Source organism: Melanaphis sacchari, unplaced genomic scaffold, assembly GCF_002803265.2.
Source record: "Melanaphis sacchari strain LSU unplaced genomic scaffold, SCAv2.0 Contig24_pilon_pilon, whole genome shotgun sequence".
Taxonomy (NCBI): Eukaryota; Metazoa; Arthropoda; class Insecta; order Hemiptera; family Aphididae; genus Melanaphis; species Melanaphis sacchari.
The window spans coordinates 1,720,440-1,741,912 of NW_020271125.1; the positions used below are offsets into that span (position 1 = coordinate 1,720,440).

The following is a 21,473-nucleotide window of genomic DNA, read 5'->3' on the forward strand; positions in this document are numbered from 1 at the left end:
TACAACGCACACATATTTTATTAATACATAGATATATATTGTTGTAGCATAGTTATTGATGTATTTTTAATATTTAATTCAACATAAATTATGTTCTTGTCAAAAATTTAAAATAATCTGAATACTTTTGACGTGTATTACACAAAAATACGGCATATATTAAATTATTAATCTTGAAAATTTAGCAACATTAAGTATTAATGGGATTTTTTGTACTTACAATCATAAAAGCACACAGAACTCTATCTTATGCGTTCAAATACTTTTATTGCATAATAACTTATAATACCTAATATGTAATTTGATCCCTAACATAATATATCTCACTATTATTGATTAGTCTAACGATAATATTAATTTAGTTCTTATAAATTTCCATGTGGGAAACTACTATAATACATATAATAATTATATTATTGAAATATTTTGTAGGTACTAGACTAGATTTAAAAAGTTATAAAATAATAATAGTAAAAAGTGAAGATAAATATATATATTTATATAGATATCGTTTAAAAAATACATTATGTTTACTGATCATGGAAAACAAAGGGATTAGAGTTGGTCATCGATTACGTGAATGGATATAAGTATCTAACGAATAAAAAAAAAAAGTAGAATAATATCAATAAACTAAAAAAAAAAAAAAAAAAAAAATAATAGAAAATAAATTAACACATGAAAATATGAAGCTGACAATAATTTGATAATTATAATATATGGGTATATTATATTAAACAAATATTTTTTTTTAATCTCGTCCGCGATAGATTAATATTTATTGATCGATAATATTTATAGTTTGATATTTAAAAATTATTTAGATAATAGGCACTTGATCAGTTTGAAATGAATCTCAATAAAATACATTGCAATCAGAAAAATCACGCATTATTTGACTCGGAAATATATTATTAGGACGAGAATGCATATTACAAACGATTCCCCAGATGATCGTATATTATATAAATAACAGAGTTGTGCTAGTTCCATCTCCATTGGTCCAATACAGAACTTTATACTTTTTGTAAAATATTCATATAACTCACCCATTCTGTTAGTTAATAAAAACATAATAAAAAATATTTTATTATATTTTGAGATCAGTTTTGTCAAGGACAAGTGGAAAAGTTTGTTGTTTTCACAGGAACTTTAATGATAAAAATAAAAAATACAAAATACAAAATAATATAGTTGAAAAAAAAAATTGAGTCGATGACAAAAATAAAATGGAAGTTTTTTATATTCCTATAACACATAGGTACCGATGGATTTAGAGTAACTACTCTCTCAATGTTTATTTTTTTACTTTTTTTTTTTTTTCATGAGACCTGTTTAGTTTTAAGTACAATAATTTGAAGTAGCACTATTTTAAATATAAAAAAAAAAAATAATAATAACTTATTTTAAATATTACCATAAATAGCATATCGGATACAGTAATTATTATTATACCTATTTTTTATAATTATTTTGACTTTAAATACAATAACTACTTTTACGCTAAAGCTAAAATACAATATTATCTACTTATATCTCATTACCAGGGCGATGTATACACACACACACACACAGACACTATAACATAATATCTATTAGTACTTAGTATGGATGAAATTGATAACGGTACTTCCGTAATAAAAACGTCGTGTGACATAATATGTACTACGCCGCTCCGCCATAAAAATAAAAACTAACCGTGTCTAACAAAAGGAAACTGTGTAATCTGTACGTGAAAATAACATTTATACCAATAATTATTGTATTATAAGCTTAACTATGAAAATACTTTGCCTACCAATTAATCAATACAGTGTTATATAATTTTATTACGAGTTAAAGTCGACAGATAAAAAATGTGTTATTTTATATGTTATTAAATTGATTTATTTAATAGTGATATTATATTATGGTGTGTATCAAAGAACCAGTAGATTATTGTAAGCAGCGCGATTATTTATTTTTTTTATCATAAATTTTGGGTTTTTTTTTTTTTATTAATAGGTTAGTAGTTTTAGCCTAAGTATATCTTAAATGAATTTGAATAACACAAAAATATAAAATAAAAATATTTTTTTCTTAAAATGTATAGAATTGGATCAATTTGTAAAAGGAAAAAAAAATTGAAATAAAAATAAAATTAAAATTAATTTTACGAAAACAATATTTAAAACGAAACCCTGCGTTAATTTATTGAATATATAATTTATATTTTATAGTACTTATTGATTTATGTTGTATGATAATACGAATAGCTCATTGTTATAGGTAATAAATTGATCGAAATAAAATAAATAGATTTATATTAATTGTACAACGCAAGAACTTATAATTATTTTTTCTCACTATTTCGAAATATCAATAAACCGATAAATTGATTTTTGTGGTCATAGTAATAAATATAATATGCGTCGAGTAAAAAGCTTTGGAAGATGTGTATAGGTACGTCTAATTTTGTGTTGTTTTATTTTTAAATCGATTTAAAGTGCTGCCCTTAATTATTACTCTTATACATAATCATGTTATCACATAAATACTTAACACTATAAATAGGTACACCATTAGTTAATCAATACTACATTAATAATTATAATAAGACCACAAGCTAATCGTCTAATGTTAACTTCGGTGTATTAATTGAGATTTTCCTCCGTCATTTACCGTTGATCACTTGCGCATGTATATCCAGTGGAGCTAGGTCGATGGCGAAAATATTATAACAAGCAGCGTGAATATAATTTTATTCACCTTCGTTGTGGTCAAAACTGTGCGATAACATTTGTCGTGGTCACGGTGAACATTCGTCGGCAATATCAACAACAAATTGTCCGGAAAAACGTAAAACTTTTCGAGATTGGATCAATGGAAAAAAAAGAGAGAGTTAATTTCGGCGCGATTGCGGGTAGGTGGAGGAGAGTGAATATGGAAAAATAAAGAGAATTTGACGAGAGAAACGCATGACGGGAAAGACAAAGAGATGAGAGATAGATAGAAAGACGATAGAAGTTCATTTCTTCGGCGGGCTCTCCCAGCCGTTTTCTTTGATCATGTGTGCCATTTCGATTATGTACTTGCCTTCCTTGTATTTCTGGCTAGATTCGAACGCATGTTCCTGCAACACACGCACGCATCAAAATAATAATGTATATTTTGTTGCTTAGCAGTATGCAATATGCATGTATACTGTATGTAGGCGTTACAGATAACTTCATACATACGTATTACAGTGCATTTTCAAGAAAATATAACAATAATTTAGCAGAAACAAGAAGAAACAAAATCACCGAGTTTGTGTTACCTGAACTTATTTTTACCGAAGAATACATATTATTTCAAAAACTATAAACCATAAAGGTTTTTAAAAATAATTTTGAATCATTACAGAATAATAATATCTATTCCTAAAGTTTATTATTTATTGTATCGTTATTATTTTTTAATTTTTTTTTTCACTTTTTTAAATGACAACATGCATTTTTAATGCCTTATTTTAATACAAAACATTTATTTGAGTATTTGGATAAATAAGAATTGATTTTTGGACAAGTAGTCTATGAGTTATAACTTATAAATATTTAAAGTTAGTTAAGATAAGTTGAAAAAAAGTGGCATAGCAATCGGAAGCAGTTGGTCTACAACTCCGCTAATCTGAACTTAAAATAATAATTACTTAATTAAAGTCTACTCGTTCGAAATTTTATTTTTATACATAAAAATAATATTAAATAATATTGTTTTTAAGAATATTAAAATAAAAACTGAATATAATGATTTAAAAAACTATTTTTTTTTAATAAATATTCTGTAATGTCTTAAAAATGGAAAAAATTTTTTCTTCTAAAGAATGAGTATTTATACACGAAAAGAAAAAGTGAGGTTTGACATGCTTGGTGACTCACTCTGAATGTCAGGAACAGTCTTAAGTGCTATAACGTGATTAGTTCATTTTAATAAACTTATAAAACATTTTACGATAAAAATTAATTATAAGTATATTATTATATTTAATTTAATGAAGATTTATTACTTTAAAAGGTTATAGTTGAATAAGTAATCAATATTAACAAAATGCTATCGCCAGAAGTCCAAAAACATAACGTAATAACTAATAACTAATAATATATGATATACGTTTGAAATAAACAGTGAATTATATTTCCAACTTTACAAAATAGTAAATCCTTTGGCAAAATTCTCTTTATATCATTACGCGCTTATAAAATTGTTTTTTATTTGTTAGTACTATTTTAATAGTACTATTAAAATTGATTTGGTTCACAAATTATAATACATTATTAATTGGATTAGTTTTACGGGGAAATTGTATTCATAAACATCATCGATTCAAGTTCAAAGAAATTCAAATATCCGTAGTTCGCAGAATAATGATGCGATGGAAAAGATTTCCTAAAAATTTAAACTGAACAATAAAATATATATAAATATTTTTTTTAAAGTTAAGAAAATCCTACGATGATATTTTACATTTAGAATTATTTATTGAAATATTAATTATATTTTTATATTTTTGGTTTTCTAATCTTATTCTTGAAATAATACACTGTTACGTTTTTCACAGGATATGATAATTAATAATACAGTAGGTGTACACTCACATATTTCCAACCCAGGGTGGTCTTACAGCATTCACAATATATATCGGCGACTGCATGTAGTCCGGTCAACAAAATCCTTTCTTCTGCTGGGCCGCATCCAACGTTTACACTAAGGGAGAACGAACAAGTTAATATTTATGTTACATAAGAAAAAGAAGGAAAAAAACCAAACGGGTATCATTAAATAAAACGTAAGAACGTAAGCATTATCTTTTATCTCTACGAAATTACAGATTTACTCGCCGCTAACGAAATAACTGTATTTTACTTATTATTTGAAATCCCGAAAAATGTAACGTTACGAAACTATAATATATATTACTTACACAGAATTGAAAAGGTATGCTCTTCCTTGACTGCCTTGAAAAGACTGAAATAATAAAAATAAATTATTATAAAAATATATTGTATATTGTATATTGTTGAAAATATTCGATATTATTTTTTATAATTAAACGTTAAAAATCTAAATATATTTGGCTTCACATATATAATATATAATATGATATTTAGAATTTAATGATATCTATATGAAATTCCGATCAAATAATTAAATTTAATTGTTTCATTGTTGAATCGGGTAATTAAATTATTTTTAAACTTTTAATATAAAGTTAAATTTTGCATCATTACACATAGAATATATCATATTTAAATCCATGAAGAATATTACATTTATTGTAACTTGTATAGGTACTTAAAAATTTACGAATACGAATTAATTGCTTACTGTTTAGGTATAAAATGGAATCATTTTGCGTGTTGGTTATTTTTCTTTCATACACCGCAAAACAAAATGACTAAATAGATATAATGTTCATGCGTCTAAAATGTATTACCCACAATAGACGATCGTCGAATACGGAAGAGCAATGCGTATCTATTAGGTATTCGATTTCTAATCTATTTGCAGTAAATCGAAATTTTAAATTGAAAATAATGTTCTTTGTTTTATTTTTTAACAAATCAATTTTAAAACCGACCCGACGAGATCGTTAACCTCGTCACTTATGATTATGTCGAGAGTTTAAAAAAATTATTTTATTACATTTATAAATATCGATAAGAACATGGGAAAGGTAATAAAAATACAGATTATTTTTTATTTATTTGCCGTCGAGATGACATCATACCTGATAACCATAATATTAAAGACTTCGATAAAATTAATGTAGGTTATAAAATACTATATTGACATTTTCTATATAAGTATGTGCAAACATATAGCATATACTCGTCTAATACAAGAGCAACTAACGAATAACTATAAAATACATAGATTCAAATTTTCCGTGTGCTTTTGATTGAAAAATTAACGATTTATGTGATGTATACGACTTGTTATAAGACTTTTGAAGAGAAAATAAATGGAGCAAGTTAAATAATAATGAAAAAAATAAATAAATTACAAAACTTGATACCTACCTAGGTACTAAGATAAAATTACTGTACAAGTAATTTAATCAACAATATAAATGGGTGTGATTTCATTGATTAAATAATTTGCCATTGTTATACGCGATACAGAAAATGTAGGACGTTAAAAACTTGAAACTACTTATAGGTACCAGCTATTAGTTAGTAAGACTCATTTATAACTCTGCGAAATTACGTTTAAAGTTTTAACGTATTAAATGTTTTAAAATGCCTTTAATGCACTTCTGTTTTTGTAGTATGACTCTCGTTAAAGGTATGTAGATTGTATGTAAGACGTTAGTGATTTGCTCACAAAATTTCCAGTAATCGTGGTGGATTAAAATTAATCTCGTTGCATTTTACTGCTATCATCGTAAAATAAAAAAAATGTAAGAATTCTACAAACAAGATGCGAAGATAAGTTTTGTTTAAAGTATTTCAGTCAAGTGATGTATGCGATTGGATGATAAGTGATAATAGTAATTGATTATATTATAGAGAGGAAGAGACAGCATTTTTAAAGAAAATTATGCATAGAGAGATGAAAAGCCATTGAAAATTTTCCATTAAATACAATATTTAGTGGTCGTGACAATTAATTAATTAAAATCAATATGTATTACTTCTCATATTTCGTCTCAACCCGTTCTCAAAACTGTACGTTTTCAAGTGAATTTAAAATAATATTATTAATTATTAATTAATATACAGCGTGAATAATAACGAATGCAAACGAATTGGTTTTTTTTCGAGCGCATAAAAACACTTTTCTACACGAAACACAATCGTTAACAACAACTCTCAATGAGTCATTATAATATTTTCATAAATATCATCGATTCTTGGTTCGAGTATGGTTATTTTAGTAAATCAGGTAAAACATAACTATACATACTTCTATACACATGAACAGGATAGGATTTGGGTCGGTTACAACGTAGGACAAAAAAATAATCAAATTTACGTCGTATTATAATATATAATCTATTTAAAAATATTAATCCTCATTTTACGTCATGTTTAATAAAGTTCCCTACGTATTGGACCTTAAAATAATTATTTACATAATATGACTTAACGGCAGAGGTGCGCACTGCGGTGGACTCAAATGTTTCGGACGGTTTTGCTTTTTTACGGACTCGTTTAGTGTTTTGCAATGTGGTCAGGGTAACGTTGGTAACAAGGAACGTAGAAAAATAGTAAATCACGGTATACGGATATGGATGTAAATCGTTATAAAACGCTACTTCCGAACATACGACTGAGCGACATCATAATTAATTATTGGGAACGTAGGTCTGTTGTGGCATATACCTACCCGCCCATCGTGGTGAACTATTTATAATACGATAATTAATAAGTAATAACGCATAACGATGCGTAACAAAATCGACGACGACAGACCGCGGGAAACAACCGGGCACGACGAATTACCTAGCAATCGGCTTCTGAGCGCTTCATAGTATTATTTATAATATATAAAATAAAATAACAATATAACATTATTTAAGCTTTAAATTAATTCAAAACGTTTTCCACGGTGCGTAACTCCTCTACTGTAGATCACACCAGACGGTCAATCATCGTTCTCGACTGCTGCTCTAGGCTCTTTAAGATTCCATAGAAAAAAGTAGATTTAATAGGATAAGAATTTCAGATAATGGTCTTAACCATATCGATATAATATGATATATTTTTCATTTGTGATATCGTGATAATATTTATCATATTTTATTTAAACACGTGTAGCTTATTAATTTTTAACAATAGACTTATTATAATTTATAACATACGCCTTAGATTTTTGTAAAAATAAGTGGACAAACGTGTGTTGAAAAATATGATCAAACAGGTTTTACACCTTTATAAATATTATTAATATATAATACCAAATTATCACCAGCCGTTATTTTAACAATTTAATATAGGATTTGCACAAAATGTAGAATAATCTACAATTGTATACACCGTTTATGATTTCGACCAGTTTTAAACGAAGGTACGCCCAACAAACAAAACAGCAAAATACGATCGACACTCGAAATCACGAATAAAAAAAAAATTCTCGTTTAAAGATAAAACACCACAACACTAAATCGTTGAACATTTTGAACAATTCAAAAACTCTAATGTTTTTCTTTCTTGAACTTCGAGTTGCCGTAACTCGTCCGTACAACAGTATATTAAGTAGAAAGCACATCATATAACACACTAGACGCGGTGCCTCCTATATCGTTGTGATACGTACCATACTCACCGCGTAGTATTATTATTGTATACGACGCACTATAACAGCTACTGTGTGTTATATTTTATTACACGAGATAACAAATAACACAAAAACAGTTTTGTCGCCGGTTATTGTTATAAAACTATGTTATATTTATATCCTTAAGTGGAAGAATAATATTTTCGATCTTGCGCGGACGGAGGATTTAGAGGTCGACGAGTTTAATAAAATGGGGTTAAGTGGTTGTTGTTTGGGGAATAGCTGCAGGTGCATATTCCGGATTACGAGAACGTCGAGTAGGTTAATATAGCATTATAATATTTTAATAATATTACGTATGTACTGCCTATCAGCCAAACAGTATTTACGTATATTTTGTGTGTGTGTATCTTTATGCATTATATAAGCGAAAACTGTGTCTATATTGTGCGTGGCGTATTGTAAACGAGTAGTAAAAAAAAAAATTAAAATAAACCTAATCGATATCGGCTCAGTAATACAATATTATAATTTGTTGTAAACGATACATTATACCATACACGTGCATAATATAATATATTATAATTGAATAATAATTGTGTCTGTTAGATAAACTTTTGGATGAATTTATAATATTTTGTTACCGCAGCTAGCCGCGGAACGAAGGACCTATGAACCGAAATGATTACATTGCGGTCGTATAGAATATTAATCGATGTACAAAGAGAATTTCGTAATGCCCAGTGTTAAGTACATTATCATTATTAATTAGTATAATTATTACTGTTATCATCGTTAGGCATAACCGACGGACGAATGAGTGGTATATGAACAAATCGGCCATAATGACCATAAAATTCAATACGGAGATTAGATAGGACATAATAATACATGTTGAGTTACTAACAAGACACGAAATGAAAACAAACACCAGACTTATTTGCTGTTAAAAAAACTATCGTCGGCCGTATATTTAAAACCATATGGTGATATATTATTTACGCATAATATAGCTATCATAACTCATAAATGTAGCTAAAATTTGTCATAATCATTAATCAATACGACAATACTTTATTATATTTATTAATATTTATTATTTTTGACAATGCCGTTTTAATTGATATAATAAATATATACATTCATTACATATTTTGATGATATGTATGTTGTAATTTAATTACGTCCTATGTTATTATATCTATATTTATTATTAAATACGTTTATACTTGTTTTAAATAAATACAATTTTAAAATTGTATTCAACACTAATGCTCTATATTATACATTTAAAAGTATAGTCATACGATTCAAGACAATATTATATAAAAATTTGTTTCTTATAGTTCTGCATTACTAGATTGTTCATTTTGTTAAAAAGTTTGACATACGCAAATGTTATACACTATATGTATATATTTGTATTGTATATTCTGTTTATCTTACCAGTGTTTTATTAATTAAACTGATACATAATTGATGCGTAAAATGTTTTATTCGTATATATCACATATCCACATGACATATAAATCATGATACACTATAATACGGTTTGTATTATTATTATAATTATTATTTTAACTTGCATATCGCAATAACTCTTTTTTCTTATTAAAATAATTATTCTGTACATATAAATAAAGAAAAAAAATATGTCATCTAGTTTTTATACATGTGTAAAATGAAATGTAAATGCAGTATTTAGGCTTATCTCATTACTGACTGCGGTGGTATAAATATATACTATTAATTTGCGGTTAAGTCTAATCTTTACAAACAAAATAATACGTAAAAATCTACGCAGCGAGAGAACTTGTGAACTCGTATAATTTACATTGTCCACGTGCTCACACTACAATATACTATTATTATAATACTTACACTAATGCCTGATGTGATACTATTATAATGTTATGCGTATCTACAGTAATAATATTTACAGTAACAATATTGTCATATTATACGTAGTATAGGCGCAACTAGGTGGTAGCTTTGTTTAGGACTTTTAAATTACTTGTCTAATTATAAATATTAATACTAGTTTATTAATTTCTTAATGCGACGAACAAAAAATTGTCTACAGGTTATATAGCGTGACACAAAAACGATTTTAAAATTTATCGTTATCACTGTTAAATATTGAAAAAGATTAAAAAAATCGATTAAAAACCGAAAATATTATTAATAAATTTGTAGTTAAAAGTTAGGATAACTATTTTAATAAATATTTGTTAATAATTATTTTATTTTTTATTCAAGTGGTTACTGATTATGAAAAAGGAATAAAGTAATTTGTATCGTAAGCTTTGTATTATATGATTTTAGCGCTCCCAAAATGTAAGGTATAGTTGCGCACTTGTGTCCATGATATATAGCAATTTAATAATATGTATAAATTATTATTACACCGTATAGGTGTTACACTACTCCGCAATTCCCGTCGAAACGCCTTTTGCGGGTTGGTACTTAGTGTGCATTGTTAAAAATATTGCGTTGTGTTTTATGTCATTATGGGTAATAAATACACACACACACACACACACACACATAATATATAAAATACTTCGTATACCAATAGAGAGAGGTTTAACGGCGACAGGCCAGTTGGTAAAAAATCGCTTTGTTGGTGCGAGCTTTGTGTATAATATGACGATAAACCCGCATGCTGCAGTGCTGGGCTACACGTCATGAACAATTTTTAATTTTAATTTTGTTTTTGTTATATTGTGTTTACATAACCACATTGAAAATGCAATAAACTGCATAACTTATACTTATTACTACATATTTTAACGTTGCAGCGGTTATTGCATTTTTGGTCGTCATCCAACGTATAACTATAAGTAATTAATAAATAATATAATATAATGTATTAAAATAAAGTATGGCATAAAATGTATATAGTATATATGATTAGGTGCCTATTGATCATAAACCGGAAAAATATAATATAATTAGAAACAATACGGTATTGTGTTGCCTATAGTTACTTCTAAATTAATTTTTATTTACAATATATTATCTAATATGAAAGTTTGTACCTATGTCAATTAATGTGTTCAATCATATTTTAAGAATATTTTGTACATATTATAATATACTAAAAACCTTCATATCATTCAAAATATTATTCAAGCGATACCTAATGAGTTTTGTAACTGAACATTTTTAAAACAAAAACAGAGTTGTTTTGGTTACAAGTACAAATGTGGTATGAAATATGTAAACATTTAAGTATTTATTAATTAATAGTAATTATTTTAAAACACTATTACGAATCGAGGAAATGTTAATATTTTTAAACGGGGCTGAATAAACGTCTCCACAGCAAACGGGAGCTGGCGATGCAATTAACATGAACCACTTGAGGCCGCGACGTAAAAATACAATATAATAATTGTGCAACGATCGCAAGAGCGAGCAAATGGTTTTTGTCAAAACTCGACGAAAAAAAATCAAAATGCCGTGCACGAAATTTTTTTTTATTAAATTTCATTTGTAAATTCGAAGTGCGTCGAACAAAACCAATACCACACACACACACACATATACGACATACATAATATATATTATAATACTCGCGCAATGACCTCTGTCTTGGCAATAGTGGCTCGCGGCCGAGCAGTGGTGGGTGGGTGGGTAACACGGTGTACTGGTAACAACTGCGCAGATACAAACAACCCGCCATCGATAAACTGAACAAAAACATCAACACGGGAAGTTTCGCGTGTTGTGGTGACGTCACACGTTCGGCTGTTTTCGCGTATACAGAGCGTAATCGAACCGTTTGACCTTTACGCATGTATTCACGTACGGTTTGCGCTATAGGGATAGGAGGATCCAACTGCACGCAGAAGAAAGTAAACATAAATTTTTGCATTGCAAGTGTACACGCAGGGAAACTGCAGTAAAACGAAACCATATATATTATTGTGCATCGTATACGTCTATAAAATTGTATAACTCATAATGTTTAATATAAATACACAACATATTACCCCCAACCGTTCTGGTCTGAACAAATATATTTCTCGATTTAATTGCATAATAACGACACTTAGCGTATTATATTATTGCTCTCTATGACGTAAAAATCCATGGGCGTTATTCGGGGTGTTTCACCAAGCACGCTCGCCTCATTTTTTCATTTAATGATATATTTGTTAAAATTTTGATTTTTTTCTAGTTTTCCAATTATTATTATAATTTTTTTTTTTTTTTTTTTATCAACGATTTAAGTCCTCAAAATGGTTTTACAAAAATATAAAATGGATTTTATGTCAATCTAGTACTATTAATTTGGACGTTTTTATAAATTATAAACATTCATACATTGATTATATAAAAATTTAACTCAATGCTTTGTAACGCAAATCAAATTGTGTTTTAGTTGTTTCTAAGCTCTATAGCTTTTTTTATCGTGTATGTACCTATTTCACCTATTATTTTATTAATTGATGTTTGGCGTAAATATATAGGTTATAGGTATATATATATATATATATAAAAAAAAATTACAAAAGTTTTTAAATTACCATAGCCCCAAACCCATTGTTATGGTCAGTACACAAAGTAAAACAACTTAAAAGCTATTCGTTTAAACTTTTAATTAGATGCATTAAAAGTTTCAAAAAAATTATTTCTTGAATTTATAGTAAAAAAAAATATTATTTGAAAAATATTTTTCATCACTAAACACTGCTAATATAGCACAATTAGACAAATAATCTCAAGAATTCGTTAATACGGTCTTTAAGGGTATTTAAAAATTCTTAAAATCAGAATTTGAATAAAGCTAAAAATTGCTAAAGAAAAATATGGGAGTAAGCATGCTTGATGATTCACTCTGCATATAAATACAATGTACATTTTTACGCCGAGAGAAATGTGATATAATTTCCCTAGAAAATTTCATGTACATTTTCGACGACTTTTTTTCCTTTTTACACTAAATATTTTGCTGAGTCTAAACAACACCGATATAGTTAACATTTATTAAGTAATATACTAGAAAAACAGTATTCTGATTTCTGATACTAATTTATTTTTGAGATAATATTTTTGACAGCAGGTTTTATAGAAACTTTCCAAGTATCTATACATAGTATATGTTATATACCTATGTAGGTGATAAAGTTTAAAAAGTTAATTAAAACGTCAAATAATTTTATCATGTAAACAAAAAGTAGAATACGCGTATTTAATGAATTTTAAATAAATGTTTGAAAGGTTTAAAATAAATAAAATAGGTTAACTGAAACAACATATTTTTTTTAACACATGGCTGATATTGTAGAGTACTAATTTTGTTTACCGCACAGTGTGAATATGTGCTTCCTCCAGTATGAAGTCCTCGCGGGGTTTGACCTATTTTTTGAGTTATTTTTAAAAGTCAGCATGAGCCGTTGTATTAAAATGCCAGTAGTCTTTGACAGCTTAAAATATTTGTTTATTATTATTCTTTGAATAAAAACTTAACGACACAAAAATTAGACCGAAAGTTATCTATGACTAAAATAAATAAGCAATATAATATTGATTTAATTATAAAATTCGAGTAAAAGTTTGAAATAATTATAAAGAAAACTGATACCAGATAACTAGATAAGAGTATAGAAGTGAGTACATGCCCAAGATATCACAAAAACACCTAAACAATAGTTATCTATAGACTACATAGCATTATAAATGAGACACGTACAATAAACAATGTAGCTACGTGAAAATAGTACGACGGATCGAATCGCATTAATAGAGAAACTTGAAAGGTGTTTTTACACGATAAAATATATTGTTGCAAAATGTAAAAAAAAGAATTTTAAGATTTTTTTTGCTTTTAAATTTAAGTAAGTTAAAATTAGGTCATTATTAATTATTCATTAACATTTATTGAATACATATATTTTAATATAGCTTTTTAAATTTGGTTGTCAATTAATTATTATAACTAAAATGGAAACCAAATACAATATAATATACACATAATATATAAACATTTTTCATATAATTTGTCATATATTAAATCAACTTGAAATTTTGTTATATATTTCTTTTAATTTATTAGCTTTAATTATACTGATTAAGTCTATTTATTATATTATTATTTTTTTTTTTTTAGTTTTTTAGTCGACTTCAATTGAAAAATACATGGTCATTATTCCATACATTGTAACAAATAAAATTAAAAATAATAATGTTTAAAAAATGTTAATTAAACTTTTTTATTTTATCAATTATATAATATGATAAAGGCAGTAAACATATTAATATTAATATGTACAATGAACTTAACTTTCCTAGCAAAGTATGCAAATAAGTGTGATAATATTTTCTAATAAATTCGTTTATCCAATATATCTTAAATATTTAAATGTATACGCACGTGTCTAGTAAAGTATTTGTTTATTCAATTATTATGTTTAAATGATTTGAAGAAATTTTTGATGTTTAATTTATTCATATACACGTAAACATTATGTCCGTATTGTTACAATATATATCTATATAGATATACTGCTGAATCTTTGCTTAAAATCAAAATTATAGAGTAATACCTATCAAATTTTCATATCATACTATACTATATTATTTATACATAATCTACTAGTATTTTAGATAAATGTATATTACTTCTGTACCGAATCCACGCGTTAGAAGATTTATATTCCGTAAATACCGTGAGGCAATAGTCCAGGGATATTTTACAATAATATGAAATTAATACACTTTTTACTCATATGATAAAAAATACATAAATCAAGTATAAATGACTAAGATGAGCAACGGTATAATTTTTTAGACGATAATCGAATTTTTAAACATGAATCCATCACATTGATAAAAAAGTGTTATGTTCACACGTAATAAAATTTTATAATGGGGAAATTGTTAATGCGATAATAAACGAAAAAAATCCGGTGTCAAAATAAAGTAACTTATATTATTTATATATGGTCGAACAGAAACCTAAAATTATATTTTTCGGATATGGGTCAAACGAGATTGCTTTAATAGTATATTTATTTACAAATAATTTATACACTCGTAATATTATATTATGATAATCGTTTATACAATATGTATGATTTATTGAAAACGCAAGTTGTACATAATATTCCATGAAATTTTAATATCTTTCGTACAAGACGTAATAATTGATTCATTTAAATTAATTTTATTGTTTTCTATTTTTTTTCTTTTATTACAATCATTGTTGTTAAAGCACATTTTTAAGTACGCACTGAGATTTTAATGTACGAGCGAACATATCATATAGATTTTTTTTTATCGACAAAAATACTGAACTCAAAAACACTCAGTTGACAGTTATCTGCAGAAGAATCTCGAGTGCAATACATTGGTGCGTCTTCTTTTTTTAAAAAAAAACGATTCTTAAAAAGTATAATGTATATCTATAATTGTTTAGCAAAAGAATAAATACTCGATGTTAAAGAGCAATGTTTATGAAAATGTTATATAAATGTTACACGAATAAATCTGTATAATGTAGTAACAAAGACTGTAACGAACAACTGCTAAAAACATTATTATTGGTATATTATAATATAATATATTATTAATGCATACTTTTAAAATTGATTAGCTTTGATGAAACTTTGTTATTCACTTTTTGTCTATATAATAAATATTATATAAGTATAACACGGTTTGTTTTTTTAGTACTTATATCAAAAGAGATGAAAAAACAATTTTACAAAAAACAAAAAAAAAATGATCGCATGGCAGTATAATGAAACAAAATGCCATCGTCTTCGTTTAATCCGTAAATTGATATATATATATATATGATAAATTTATGTAGGTACCTAATACTATAATTTCTATGCAAAACACGATCGACGGACTGGAGAACGACTTGAGATATTACACCATGACAAAGACCGGCGCTCCGTTACCACGGTAACTCTGGTTTTGACCTACTACGCCACCACCACCAAACCCATAATAATCCGGTATTCTTACAACAGCTGTTGTTGTTGTTATTGTTGTTGTCTTACGTATATATATAATAAATATATACATAGCAATTACAGACCATGTGCGGTAGAGTACTGCAGAAGACGTTTTCCTTTGTTTCATTGTGTATATAGCATATACGCGCGCTATTTCATAACAGTGTCGACAAGGCTGATATTTGGCGAGGGGTTATGATTTATAAAACAAGGCGATTATAACACGAAAACACCATAAATAGTTATATTTAAATTAATAAAATACACATTAAAATTTAAAATGTGTTAAAAAGTATCATCTCTGATCTACATTTCAGAGGGAATTTAAAAATAATATTTAGTATAATAGGTATATTAGAATATAGGATATAGGATATACTGAACATTGTGTAATCATATCTATATCTACGCATGTGTAATTATTTGTTGATACACGACCGTGTTTATCTATTTTTTCTCCTTCAATAATCTTTTCTATTTAATTTTTTTGACGTTTTATTTTCGATAACTATATTAAAACAAAGTGTAGATAGCTACTATGGGTACAATATTATTAGAATTTGTTGACTATTTTGTTCCGATCCTTAATGCGTAAAGAGCAGTAAGGTTTAAAAATTTAAATTTTTTCATTTTATCAAATTCGTGAAAATCATATCCAGTACGGAATATTTTCGATATTGTACGCTAAATTCACTTTTTTACGCACAGTGTGGTGATGTTAGGTGTGTTGAGATAGAGATCAATGGAGTAGATTATAACTTATATGTGTTATATGTGATACGTTTATGTAATATTAAATATGCGGTTACAGGATGTTAAGCAACTGCCCACGCGATACGCGCGAATAAAACGTTTTCAGCTTTACGATTCTATATAATTATAAAGCGTATAAAAAACACATGTCGTGATATTATAACATTATATTATTATAACCATAGCACAGATTTAATCTTTTCTGGGTTACAACGCGTGCGCGAGCCCACATAACGATAAGAAGAGATATCGATGGACAACTGTGGAGCGCATATAGTGACGGAGTAAAGACGACAGAGTATAATTTAAATATGAAATAGCATACGAGTACGAGGACATTTTTTATATATACGTTTAATTTAAGATTTAGCGTAGTTTCATATTATATAGAATAGATATGACAGAATGAAGATATACAGAGAGAAGTGAAAGCAATTCTCTCCAATAATAACAGTCGCATGCATAACATCTATACACACACACACATATATATATTATGTGCATTATCGAATATGAACGAACACACCTACTATACTACTACGCGTGTATCACCTTGCTTCCGGTTCGTTGGTCGAGTGGCTGTATGCGAGCTTTAAATAATAGCAAATAACAATAATATTAATAATAATATATGCGCGAGCACACACCATGTGCAAATATTATTATTATTATTATTATATATTGTATAATTTAGGCGACAAATAAAAATTTAAAATCGAAAAACTATCGGCCCATCGTTTTGCGCAGCGCAATTGGTTGAAAAAAGTTTTATTTATGGGGGGGGAAGAAAATACAAGAAATGTATGAGTGTGTATATATTATATATATATATATATATATATATATTATAAGTTTAGTTTTCGTGGCTTTCTAAATAAATGCCAACGGATAGAGATTATTACAATGAATTATTACACTCGGATACGAGATTTAAATACCATCCAGACTATATATTATATTATTATCCACACATAGAAGTACATAACACTAAAAGTATCATATTTGTATTCTTCTGCGTAAATAATACGCTGCACATGTGTGTAATATGTGTAAAAAACGTATTACCGCAAAGTAGTTACAGCAATCCAATCGACTTCGTATAATTTATACATATACGATATACCGCACACTTCCGAAGTATTTCAATTTTTTTTTTTTTTAAACTATGAAACGCGTATTTTGAAAAAATGTCCTTAATGGATTTTTAAATTTCTATTATGACTATTCAACTTTCATTTTCTTGGTATATAGATAATATATACTACATTTAGAGAATCAATAAAATGTCTATATATATTATTTATTATATAGTAAGCAGTTTGTTGATTTTAAAGAGCTCGTATAATTTATTTATACAAAAAATAATATACCTACGTTCTATCACTCGTGACTATATAAATTCGTGGTTTATTGAGATTATCGAGTATTTGTAATGAACGAATGTAAATATTGTTTTGATGACCAAACAATATTAAAAATCATAAGCACTTATGGCACTCTCAATATTACATAATAAACATAAATGACGTACGGATAAACAATATTTATGATTTGGTCTTGAAAATTAAACCTTGATTTAATTTACAACTAACAAATAAAAATATATTATGTTACGAATAATTATTAATGGCATTATATTATGTGTTATTACTGTCGTATTATACGTATATACCGTTGCATCATACATAAGATTCCTCCTCACAGTTGACGTTTTAAACATATCTCCTTTTTCGACATACTTCACTCGTGTCAATTGTTTTCCCTTATAAATCATCACTTACTACTAGTACTATACCTTGGATATAAGTTCGTCGTGATTTGCCAGGTGCGCTCTGCAATGAATGCAAGAGTATGTCCTGTGGCAGTCCGGCAAATACGCCTGAAACGTCTTGACCATGGTGCTCTAGTCAGCGGTACTCGGTTACGGGTTGAAACATGAAGTTCAAATGCATCCAGTGTAACTGAAATATAACAAAACAAAATCACATAAATTATAACGTTCCTGAGCGTAAATATTTTTTGCTTTGATGAGCTGTTTTGCGCAGTTCGTAAATAAAAAATAACATGTTTATGTATGTATAATGTAAACAACCGATGCAATATTATATTTGTGTCATGTCGTTTGTGTGTGTGTGTGTGTTCCTTTTAAAAATATTATTTTGTTTACTCGGTACACAAATAAATTCTGGACCTGCATACTAGTATTGATTTTAATAATATAATGTATACATTTAAATTTACTGCGTTACCCAAGGACAAATCGACTCCTACCCTTGCAAGTATATACACTCGATCAATTTTTTTAGGACTTTGTAGAAATGCAACACGAACAATGCTGTATAAGGGGTAGACAAATAAGTTGATTCTACGTTAGATTTAAATGCCTACAACTAAGATAGGTGCGTTTAGATAAATCAAATCGTTAACGTTAACTCAAAACTGTTTTGGTCCTGTGTAGGTACAGTTTTAAATGAGTACTAAATCGATTTAAACAGACCAAACATTTTTAGTCATATGTCTATTTTTTTTTTATACCCTATGTACGCGCGTACAGTTATTATAATTTATTTATAATATATGGTATTATGCGACATATTTAAGTTGGCACAGTGAAATTTTGTTACAATTATAGTGACTAGTGGACAATTATAAATGTCACGAGAAATGCGTGTTACATTTGCACAAAATGCGTGCAACATATTAATTTATAATAAAATATTATTAACTGGCCATACAGTTTTATGATACAACATATTTTTACGTGTTCATAAAAAAATATAGTTGAAATCAAATGCAGGATTTAAGATTTTCCATTATTTTTTCGTTAATTACAAACTAATAATTAGTGTTTACTACAGCGCATTAAATCGACATGGGCACTTGTCTTGCATGTAAGATGGAGAATCTTGATAGCGTTCTTCAACTCGAAAGATATTTAACATTTAAATTAAAGTACTCTACTTGCGATAAAAAAAACAAAACAAAAAGAACATTGTAAAAATTTGAAGTGATTATCTTATGTAGGTATTATAATCTTTAGACGTCTAAGAACAAAAATAAACGTGATTAAATTACGTTTTCTGTAAGCCATACTGATAAAATTGTTGTTCGATACAAACAATATTTTTTTATTAATACTATTTATAGGTTATCATAATGTCTTAACAGATCACTATTCACTAATAAAATTTGAATAAAATATTCAAGGAAATAAACGTTTAATCAGCATTTCAGTTTGTAAATTATAATTTTATGTAATATAAATAATATTTATAAGTTTTTACTTAACAAAGGTTATATATTTATAATGATCTATAAAACCAATAAATATAGAAATTTAGTCACTAGGAGAAACAGAATTAAAAAAATAAATAAATTTGATTAATTACTCGTATATAGTTAAATTCTAAAGTAGGTACAGTATAATAATAATTTACCTCTTGGAAATATTTTAATGAATTAATTTTATGAAATAATCTTAGAAAAATCATTTGATCTAGTTTATTTATTTATTATCAGTAATATCATGCATTAATATTTGAGCAAAAAATGTTACCCAGATTGATTTTCTCTTATAACTAAAAACATGATGCAACGAATAAATTGAATAAAATAATAAAACTAGGTCAGAATTATAATATTAAAAATTAAATCTAAACAAGTTTATTTTTTCTACGAATTTCAGCTGTTTTTTTTTTTACTTAATATCCGAAAGAAGACTTAGGTTATATTATTATTTGATATTTTTATTTTGAATTCAGTTTCAGTACCACATTTTCCTCGGTTTATACTATAGTTCCGCGTAATTTACAACGTACGCACTAGCGTACTGTATCAAAATCCTTCATTAAAACATCTGAAAACAATTTTTTTTTCGAAGAACAAAAACATGAGGTAAAATCTGAAACGAGATAGGAATTTTAAATAGAAATAAAGTCTATGAAACGATGGGGTGAATTTAAAAATCATAATGTGTATATAAAATGAAGAGTTTTAAGAAATATGAAATGTATACTGCACAGTACGCACATACAACTTTTACATTATTAGTCCATTAAATATAAACTCTTACTATTCACATATTGTTATTAAATTTATAACTTTCAGTAGCTATAATTACATGACTGTAGGCACCAGATTTCAATATTTTAGTTTAACCATGAGCAAAACGTTTGTTAATACATTTTTTTTTTTTTTTTGATACTTATTTAAGCTCTTATAATGTCTTTTACTGATTCTTAGGAACATAATATTCCATACCATTAAATATATAAACTATTTATACTAACATATCCATTCTACACCAGTCGTTCTGGGAATATTTCTTTCAACGTCTCCCATGGGACTATAGGAGACTATATACGTACTTTACAGGGAAATATGCGGGCTATCCGCTTATAAGGTTCTAAACTAACCATGCTAAGAGGGATTGAAAGCAATGATCTGAAGCCACTACTCACCATATATCACACACGAAACATATAGGTGTGTGCAGACTTTTTTTTC

At 27.2% G+C, this 21,473-nt stretch overlaps 1 protein-coding gene across 1 annotated transcript; it reads right to left on the reverse strand.

The window, feature by feature from the left end:
• Nucleotides 1-2,192: 2,192 nt before the first annotated feature.
• On the reverse strand, nucleotides 2,193-18,925 carry LOC112594968 (protein yippee-like 1). The gene is made up of 4 exons (XM_025340017.1): nucleotides 18,763-18,925; nucleotides 4,943-4,986; nucleotides 4,617-4,725; nucleotides 2,193-3,112 (listed from the first exon to the last, which is right to left on the reverse strand). The coding sequence occupies exons 1-4, from the start codon at nucleotides 18,862-18,864 to the stop codon at nucleotides 3,008-3,010; spliced, it is 360 nt and encodes a 119-aa protein (XP_025195802.1). The 5' UTR covers nucleotides 18,865-18,925; the 3' UTR covers nucleotides 2,193-3,007.
• Nucleotides 18,926-21,473: the final 2,548 nt, after the last annotated feature.

Bases quoted from the DNA above. Each gene is read 5' to 3' on its own strand.
- LOC112594968 (XM_025340017.1), bottom strand. From the start codon at position 18,864: ATGGTCAAGACGTTTCAGGCGTATTTGCCGGACTGCCACAGGACATAC. The intron at 4,987-18,762 runs GTATAGTACTAG...TTATTATTTCAG, and splicing joins ACGACGAACTTATATCCAAG to TCTTTTCAAGGCAGTCAAGG. The intron at 3,113-4,616 runs GTGAGTGTACAC...CGTGTGTTGCAG, and splicing joins CCACCCTGGGTTGGAAATAT to GAACATGCGTTCGAATCTAG.